This window comes from Pygoscelis adeliae, unplaced genomic scaffold (assembly GCF_000699105.1).
Source record: "Pygoscelis adeliae isolate BGI_AS28 unplaced genomic scaffold, ASM69910v1 Scaffold40, whole genome shotgun sequence".
Lineage (NCBI taxonomy): Eukaryota > Metazoa > Chordata > Aves > Sphenisciformes > Spheniscidae > Pygoscelis > Pygoscelis adeliae.
In genome coordinates this window covers 2,416,829-2,425,583 of record NW_008823953.1, presented here as the reverse complement: position 1 = coordinate 2,425,583, position 8,755 = coordinate 2,416,829, and the positions used below count along the sequence as shown (strand labels likewise).

Below are 8,755 nucleotides of genomic sequence, written 5' to 3'. Positions count from 1 at the left end.
TATCTGCATGCAGCTGGGACACAGTAAGGTATGTTTATTGCCAAGACGTGGAAGACAAGCGCTAAGCCTGGAGCTCTGCTAGCTGTAACACCGGGATGATTCCAGCAGCTTTGTGGGCATCACCATGCAGCAGCCCTGTCCCTCCTGAGCCTTATGTTTCTGTTCAAGGGTGAGAAAAAAGCTGTCCGTTTTAACCAGCTTGGGTCAGGAAGAAAGCAGAAGCTACAGGTTGGAAGCTGTGTTTGGTTTCCCTTTGCTGCCCAAGAGATAAGTGTAAACAAGGAGGAAGATACTATCGATGCTGGCAGGCCAGGAGCTGAATGGGCACTTTGGGCTGAGCTGCAGATATGTCTACACGGCCTAACGAGTTAGCCCAGTGCTCCACGCGGGCCAGCTAGCTCTGCTGAGACACAGGGCACATCTGGCCAGATGAAATTACACTGCAAGCCAGCCCTCATGGTACCTGAGGTAGATCAGCCAGAGCTGGCTCCTGTGTTTTGTACAGCACGATACTGCACTGCACGGACATGTCCCGTCTTCCCATTGCACGGCTTGGTTCTTCTGGGTTAGGGCTGAAGCTTGCACTGATAATACCTGTGTTGCATCCCTTCTGTGAACAAAAACTCTAACAGGTCTCTCAACAGAGTCCTGTAACCTCATTTAATTCAACCTCTACAGATATCAGCTTACAGCATTTAAGGCTAACCAAGTATCTTGCTATTTTTGTCAAAAGTCTGGAGCTATTATTTTGCTGGAGTTCCTTGGCTTCCTGGTATTATGTTTTATTACTGTTGCACAGAGCATACCACGTACCTTGGGGAGCAGTAAATGCTACTGCATGAAGCACATCAGCACACCGTTCTGCAAGTCTCACTGGAGACACCATTACGGAGCAAGACGTCCAGCCAAGATCACCTTTGGTGGGTCACTCACCAGCAAACTGTGAGGGTGCCCAAGGCCCCAGATCATATTGCCTGCCTGAAGGAATTGAACATCTTGAGTGACAGCTGAAAATATGTGTACAGTTCAGTCTTTACAACCTTGACCCCCTCTGCAGACTGCTGGAGGACCTGCAATCCCCAAAGTGCTTTCTGTAACTCAGCCCTGCAGTTTTACTCAGATGCCATACATACTATTAATTTTAAAAACACCTGGTTTTGACATATTCGGACCATTTAAAAAACAGTCCCGGTCTACACAGCTGCCACCCCTTGCCTTCCCCCTTCCTTGTCTGCTTGATCTGCTCTGGGGGCTCCAGTGACATCCTCCTCTTAAATAACGCCAGTTCAAGCAGCTCCTGCGGTGTCCCCTGGTCCTCTTCGCCTTTCCCCTCATCCCACTTCCTATGTTCCCATACTGTTCCTGACATTCCTCAGTAATCACTCAGTTAAATTAGACCCTGTTCCCAGCCCCCACAGAACAGGCTCTCAGGTAAACATGTGATCCCAAAATCACATCCACCTTCTTTCCCTCTTGGCCAGAGCTTCCCACACAGTTTTGCAAGTCCTCCTATCAATAGCTAGTTTCTTTGCTCTTTGGAAATTTTCCATTCCCTTGATCTCTAGCCCTCTGAAAAGGCCTTTGGATCAAACCACCTCTTCCAGGTTTCAGCTGGCGTGGGGCAGTTAGCGACTCCATGCCTCTCATCTGCCAGAGACAAGCTTCAGCCTGTGTCAGCAAACTGAGCATCCCTCCTTCATGTAGGAGCATTTTGCATTACAGCACTTTCCGTAACAACTCCATAGCATCAGGCAGAGTTAATGAAGTGTACTGCAATAGACTTCCTACAGCATCCCACAGGAGCAGGGTGATTTCCAGCAGAAAGTGTAGAAAAGCAGCTACCTCCAAAGAACGTGATATACCAACCCGCCCATGTCACACCTTATACTTACCTTTTCATACCTCTGCATCTCGAAAACTGACTGGGTTCAGGCTATGCCAAATACTATCTGAAAAACTCTGCTGATAGTATTTCTGCTACGATAAAGCAGTTTATTAAAATCACAAGAAACCCCATTTCAATACCTGTTTCAGATTCTACTTAGCAGATTCAAAAAGGTTGCTCAAATACACCAGTTGTTGAATGGGAAACTGGAAGCGTACAGCCAAGATTTAGACTTGCCAGTACTCCTGGGCAGGAGTCAGACGGGACCGGAAGGGCAGGAATTTTGCGGGAGGGCTCACGAGTTGAGGTAAGGTCACAAACCCCACCACACTTGTATTCAAAACTTTGAAACAGGAGAGGGAGACAGCTGAGGGCTTTAGGATAGGATCACAGCCTGCAGTCGCTGGCAGGATTCCGCAGGGCTCGAGGAGTGAAAGGGGGGAAAAGAACTGGTCGGGAGAGAGCCACTTTCAGCACAGGCAATGGGAACTGCTAATGAAGGACAACAGGAACTAAAACGAATTATTAAGAGCGCCAATATTTTATTGGTGAGTTCGACATCTGGTTAAACAATACGTACGTTTGAAGCTTGGCATCCAGTAGCTCTCGTATACAAACCATCGCAGTACCTCAGCAAATTCACAGGGCTGAAGGAAAAGCCATTTGAATGCTGTAGGCTCCCAGGAGCAGGGCAGACAGCAGTAGGCAAGCAGGTTAGCTGGGAGGAATGGGAGGGGGATGGAGGAGAGCACGGGATATCCAGCTCTAGGCACCTGCCTTCCCTAGCTCAAATTAACCAGCTAATTTCCCCAGGCGCTCTCTATAGAAACAAGCTTCTCCAGAGGGTGATTCACTGCACAATGTTATGCTGCTGCTCTACAGAGCTCCTGTGAATTTTTTCCCCATTTCTTAGAGGAATACTGCTCTCGCCAGCAACTGCAGAGTGCGCCCAGGGAGATGTGGTGGCTAATTTTGATGCCTATAGATGGGGAGGGTGAATCTCCCTTCCCTTTGCCCTCCCTCCGCAGCTACCCATTGTGAATTAGCGTGTGAACAAGTGGTATTCATCCCATATTGACAGCTGAGGAGTTTGTCAAGAAACAGGACCTCTCATGTGCTGTTACACATAGCAGATAGATATACACAGCAGATTCTAATTTCATTCCGATCCCAGATGGACTTTTTGCATTTTGCCATAAACCCACATTTTCCCCTCATACAGCATCAGATATGCCCAGGCAATGTTCATCACATTGGTAAAGAAATCCCTGTGAATGCTCAGTAAGGTGTCCATTTGGGTGGACAAGTGCATGATCTGCCTGCACAAATCTGCTGCCAACCCACATGGATTTCAATCCATTGAAGTCAATAGGAGGGTTTTCACTGATTTTAACAGATAGAGTAGATTTAAACAAATTTCACACGCAGAATTCATTCACCTATCAAGCTCCAGTTGCTCCTAAAATCTGACTGATTTGGGAGAAAATACACAGTCTTTCCTTCCCTGTTTCCAACTAACTGAACTGTATCCAACTTCTGAATGAACATGATTTACCCAGAGGAAGCCTTTTTTCCATCAATATTGACTGGCTGTAATTATGTATATGTTCACAACATGTATGCTCCCTTATTAAAAAATTGCCCAAGTGATAATGTGGAAAAGAAATGGTGGCTCTGTGTTTGAAAGAAAAACTGCACAGACTGAAGCTTGCTGCTATATTAATATAGCACTGACAGATGCTGTAATTAGAAAGTAGAAGGCAAACAGAGGAATTGTTAATAGTTTTGTGCACTGTTTAGGCTCGTCCTAAAACTAAAATGCTTCTTTAGGGAAGTCATAATGCCTTCATACATGACCCTGGGACTACTGTAAAATGCTAAAGACCCATCCGCACAGGTATCATATGCCATAACCGCATGGCTATATTTGCAAATTGCTCCATTTTCTACAGTTCTATTATAATTTTATCACTATTTCTAATGAATTTAACTGTTTCTAGGAGTGCATTAGTTATTTTTTTCTTAAAGGCAGGATTTGTATTACTTTTAGCAGTGATCTGTTCACATGCTGAATTAGATACAGAACACAAATGAAGGACAATAATATGCTGCTTCCAGTACAAAAAAAGAAAAATATTTAGATTCAGTAGAAAGCAGGCAGGCAATGTGTTAGTTTAATGTACTGTTCTAATCTCTGCTGGAAAAAGATTTCTATGTTGGCACAGGGCACCAGAGAAATTAAGTGAGTGAACTCAAAATGGCATCTACCAAAGACAAGGTATTTCTTCTATTCTGGTTTGACACCAACATAGATTCTATTTGAAGGTAGATTATTTCCAATGTGGAAAAAAAAAACAAACAAAAAAACAACAAAAAGCCCCAAACAGGCACAACAACTAATTAGAGCAAACACACAGAACTATTCAGGGCATCTGGAAGAAAAGGTCAGGACTGTGGTGGCACAAGTTCTGCAGATGAAGTCAAGAGGTGGAAAACTCACCTAGAACTTCATTCTAGCTAATACTTCTTTCTAGCTAATACTACATGAATACTACTGAGACACATCTCATTGTCGGACGTATCTAGAGGGGAAAAAAAACCTCAGGAGGAAAAATCATATCTAGTATTTGCAGTCCTCCAGGATCTGCTCTCAGGGACATTTCCAGCTGAATCACAGGAAAGCTTGTTGCTGCTAGGTTCCTCTATGCCTGGAAGGACGGCAATGCATCAGAGCAGGGTAATGTTGCTTTGTTCTGGCGCAAATCAGAAGGCATGGGGTATAGCGCAGGCTTTCCAGCCCAACCGGAGAGCCTAGGAATCACAACTAGTCAAGAAGAAGGTAATGAAACAGAAATAGCAACTGCTTGATGGCAACAGTGAGCTCTAGCCCTACAGCTTTCCTGTCTGCCATGATGTTCCTCCTTCCCTAAGAGCAGTCTCAGGAACGGATTTTCTCTGGCTGCTCACAGTGCTGTTGGATCACCTCAGCAAGGTCAAGACACCGCAAAATTCGCCATTTCTCAGCAGCCAGCTCCTCCTTGGATACCTGGCCCAGCAGTTTTTTGGCAAAGAGGTTCTGATCCTGCATGAAAAGGCCCACAGCAGACCTTGGGACTTGAGGGAAGTTCTCCAAGCAACCAGTTGTGAAACAGAAGTTGATTTTCTTTTCACGTCTCATCCCTGGTCCCCTTTCTTCAATCCAAGTCAGAGGTCTAGCGTGGAGGAGCAGAGAAAAAGAAGAGTATTTATGAAGAAATGGAATCAATGGTTCTAGTTTATACTTTTTTCTCAGCATTTACAGAAAATGCCCTAATAAATGCACCATTTTTAAATTTCAGTCATTGCATATTCAGGTAACATGTTCTGACCAACATGCCTTGTGGTTACGAAGTTGAACACCAGGTAATAGCCTTAACCCTGCCACTGCTTAATGCCATGACTTTCAGCACACCATCTAAGCTCTCTCCAGCTTTGTCTTCCCTATGCACAAAATGAAGCCAGCAATGTCTAGCCATCTCACAGGGAAGAGGGAAGTTTACTCTGTTTGTGGACTTTGATGAAAAGTGCAGTTAAACATCCAAATATTTTGTGCGTGATTCAATAACAGCTAAACTCACAAGGCCCTCAATGTCTAGTCATTCCTCCAGCAAGAATAAATTTACATCACTCAGGTACACAATGATGACCCAGGTGCTACCGTGCAAGTCAAACACCACCCCTTTAGGATGAGCTGGACAGACGGCAAGTTCGCTCGTGCAGACACTAGCGTCCGTACCCTCTGACCTTTTCAAATGCTTTTCTTTCTCTTCACTGGGAGCACTGAGTTGATCCTACAGATTACACCAGAAGATGTCAATTTTGCCTGTTTCAGCTACATAGACTCTCAGGCAAGTCTTTCTTAATCACAGTCCTGTCTTATGCCAACGTGATAGCCACAGCCTCCAGGCCAAGCATTGGTGGTGTTGGCTATTGACTGGCATAGCTCACAGGTCCTCACACTTTCCTCCCCAACTTCCCAGTTTGGCTGAGGAAAGAGGAGCCATGGGACATGCTGCATCACTTCAGGGGTCATAACAGAATCCCTGGCCCAACACTGCAAATGTTTGCAAAGGCTTTGAGGAACGGTCCTCAACACCAGCCACAGCCACGATCCTCCCTTCCTGCTCTTTTGTCAACTGCCATTACCTGTCTCCAGCTCATTCATCAGCACTCACTACTGCCTGTGTTTAGAGGATGCATATTATTTTTCTTACTTGGTTATTGATGGCCCTTCCACAGTCCTTTATGGCCCACTTTAGTCTGCCACTCACAAATTATGAGGGCATCAGTAGCATGGAAGAATAAATTCTATCTCCAAGTACTGCCCATTAAATCTTCAATATCATTAGATCTGGAAAGAAAGTCCATGTCAGTCTACCCTGAATATATTCTGCAGAGCACTCAGCTTAATGATTCTGCACCTCTCATCTTTTATGCTTTAGGATCCAGTTTCTATATTCACACCATTGTATCAATTATTCTTTGCTCACCTGTACTGCCACACACATCCTCTACAAATTAAGCATGGCAGATGAACCTGACTGAACAGCATAAAACAAGTGTGTGGGGGGGAAGGACTCTAATCACAGCCTGCAAGAATGCACTGAAAAAAATCCTCGGAGGACTAATAAATGCAAAGACACCATGCATTTCGGGAAGTCCCAAGGCTATGTGTCACTGCAGGCCAGAAGGGTGCTTGAGGGCCATATCACTTGGTGTTTTCTGTGTTCTCATCCTCCTTCCCCGAGGTGCCGGCTGTTGACCTCAGTCAGAGCAAGCTGGGTTTTGCTCTGACTTGATAGAGACAGTTTCTTATATTCTTATGATAGCAAACAGCCACAGAGGGTTCAGGCCACTGTTATTCAAAGCTGCTTTGTCTCAGGTAGGCAGGTACAAAGAAACCACTGGGCAGGCATAGGCAAAGATCTCCACCATGTCGCAAGGAGTCCACAATATGATCCAAAACAGGCAGTGTCAATGCAGGGTCATCTCCCTGGGGTGATCTAGAGCAGATGCACACCAACGACCAGGCTCAAGCTTATGCCTTCTTCTGCTCTAGTTCGGGGAAGCCACTGAACCGGAAGCACAATCACGCAGAGTGGGCAGAATTTAATCAAAGTGATTAAAATGACTGATTTAGATCAGTGAGCAGGAAAATATTGGGTTTACTAATAGATTTATCATCTTCTGCTATTGGATTTTTAGTTATTTTCCCAAAGAGAGGTTGATTCAACTTGATTGGTAACCAAAACGTATTAATTTTTAATTAACAACAACTTCTACACTAAAATTAGCCCCTTTTTTGCTATAAAGATATGTATGCTGCAAGTCTGCACATTATTTAAGCAATTTTGTAGCTTAAGAAACAGGTTTGTATTTTATGTCAGAAAATTGTGAAGGGCTGCTGGTTTTTTAATAGATATTTTATCCATTTGCATTAAAGACTTGTATCAAAGTATTATCTGGCTGTGGATGTAGTCAGTTATTTAGAAGTGTTAGTAGTGTTATTTAGAAGCAACAAATCCAGCATTTTTGGTAGCTGAATAAAGCCACATTAAATATGTTGGACAGTTAAAGAAGAAAAAGAAAGCTTAACCAAACACTAACAAACCACTTTTACACTGACTTTTTACAAAGCAAGCACTATCTGCAGTGAAGAAACCACCCTGACTTTCTATGGTCATTCTGTCTTTCCAGATTTCAGACTGGTAGAGCTCTCCTAGCTACATTTTATTCAGAGACTGGAAGTGACTTTCTGCTTTTCTGATTCCCTGTTTCCTCAAATAATGAGTGGTCTTAGTTGGACTGTGCTAGCTCAATAAACCAAAATGAAGTGAACGCTCTTTGTACCTGCAGAAGAATTAAGCCGATTTCATGCTTGAAAGAATTCTGGGTCCACTCAGCTTAACATTTTATGCAGCAACTTCTGCAGAAAGCATGTCTTACATGATTTTTTATGGATGTTCAATTTGAAGCTATTTTATTAGACCTCCTAAGCTTAGATCTCAATAAAAAAATATAATTTCAAATGTTTGTTGTCAGAATATGTGTTCAGAAAGGTCTTCAATTTTTTTTAAACATCTGCTGGTTCATGCTTTGAAAATGCTAATATTTTTTATTTACAATGCAGCCTAAAAGGGGCTACCTTACCTTGGATGGGAATCAGACAATTAGACCTTACCCCTAGTTAACATCAAAAGAGATGTTGCCCAAATCATTATCTCTCCAGCTCACACTAAAATTCATTTTTGACATTTACTGAATCCAAGCTCTGTAATCCTGGGACAGGAACTGCAGTCCCAAACCAGCCGTGCTGTCAGTACCGGTTTGGCTTTTCCTGGATTGCTCAATGTTTTATCACAGAGAGGCTGTCAGCTCAACTGTCTTGGAAACACAACAGAGGCAGGAGGTCATCTCTCAGATAGCTGGGCGTCAGGCATTAACACACACCTCCAAAATCCACCCGGAGACAGATGAGCAGCCAGTGCAGGCTGTGCAGCGGAGACAGACTTTTATAGCCTTTGCACAAATCCCTGCTTAACAAGCAGAACACAGGCTCCTGCATTCTGCACCTGCCGTATTTTCCAAGGCAGAAAATAGGCTGAATTAACCTGATTTCTCAAGGTTAGCGTATTCATGTCTTTCGAAAAAGGATGGGATAGCTCTCAGGAAAGGTGCAGACCTTTCCCATCCTTCAGCAAAATAAAGGCTGGGCAAATTAGAGCCGTACCACCACCACCATTACTGCTGGGCCATAACTTCACTTGACAGAGAGTGGGCCAAATTCTCTACTGCTGTAACTCCACTGACGTCAATGGGGGAAGGTCAGCA

At 44.0% G+C, this 8,755-nt stretch overlaps 1 protein-coding gene across 1 annotated transcript in view; it reads right to left on the bottom strand.

Annotated features, from left to right (window-relative positions):
• Positions 1 to 2,868: 2,868 nt before the first annotated feature.
• BLVRA (biliverdin reductase A) overlaps positions 2,869 to 8,755 on the bottom strand; it is a 31,131-nt gene continuing 25,244 nt past the window's right edge. The window contains exon 7 of the mRNA XM_009321571.1: positions 2,869 to 5,097. Coding sequence (XP_009319846.1) covers positions 4,824 to 5,097 — 274 coding nt within the window. The 3' untranslated portion in view covers positions 2,869 to 4,823. The remainder of the gene's footprint in view (positions 5,098 to 8,755) is intronic.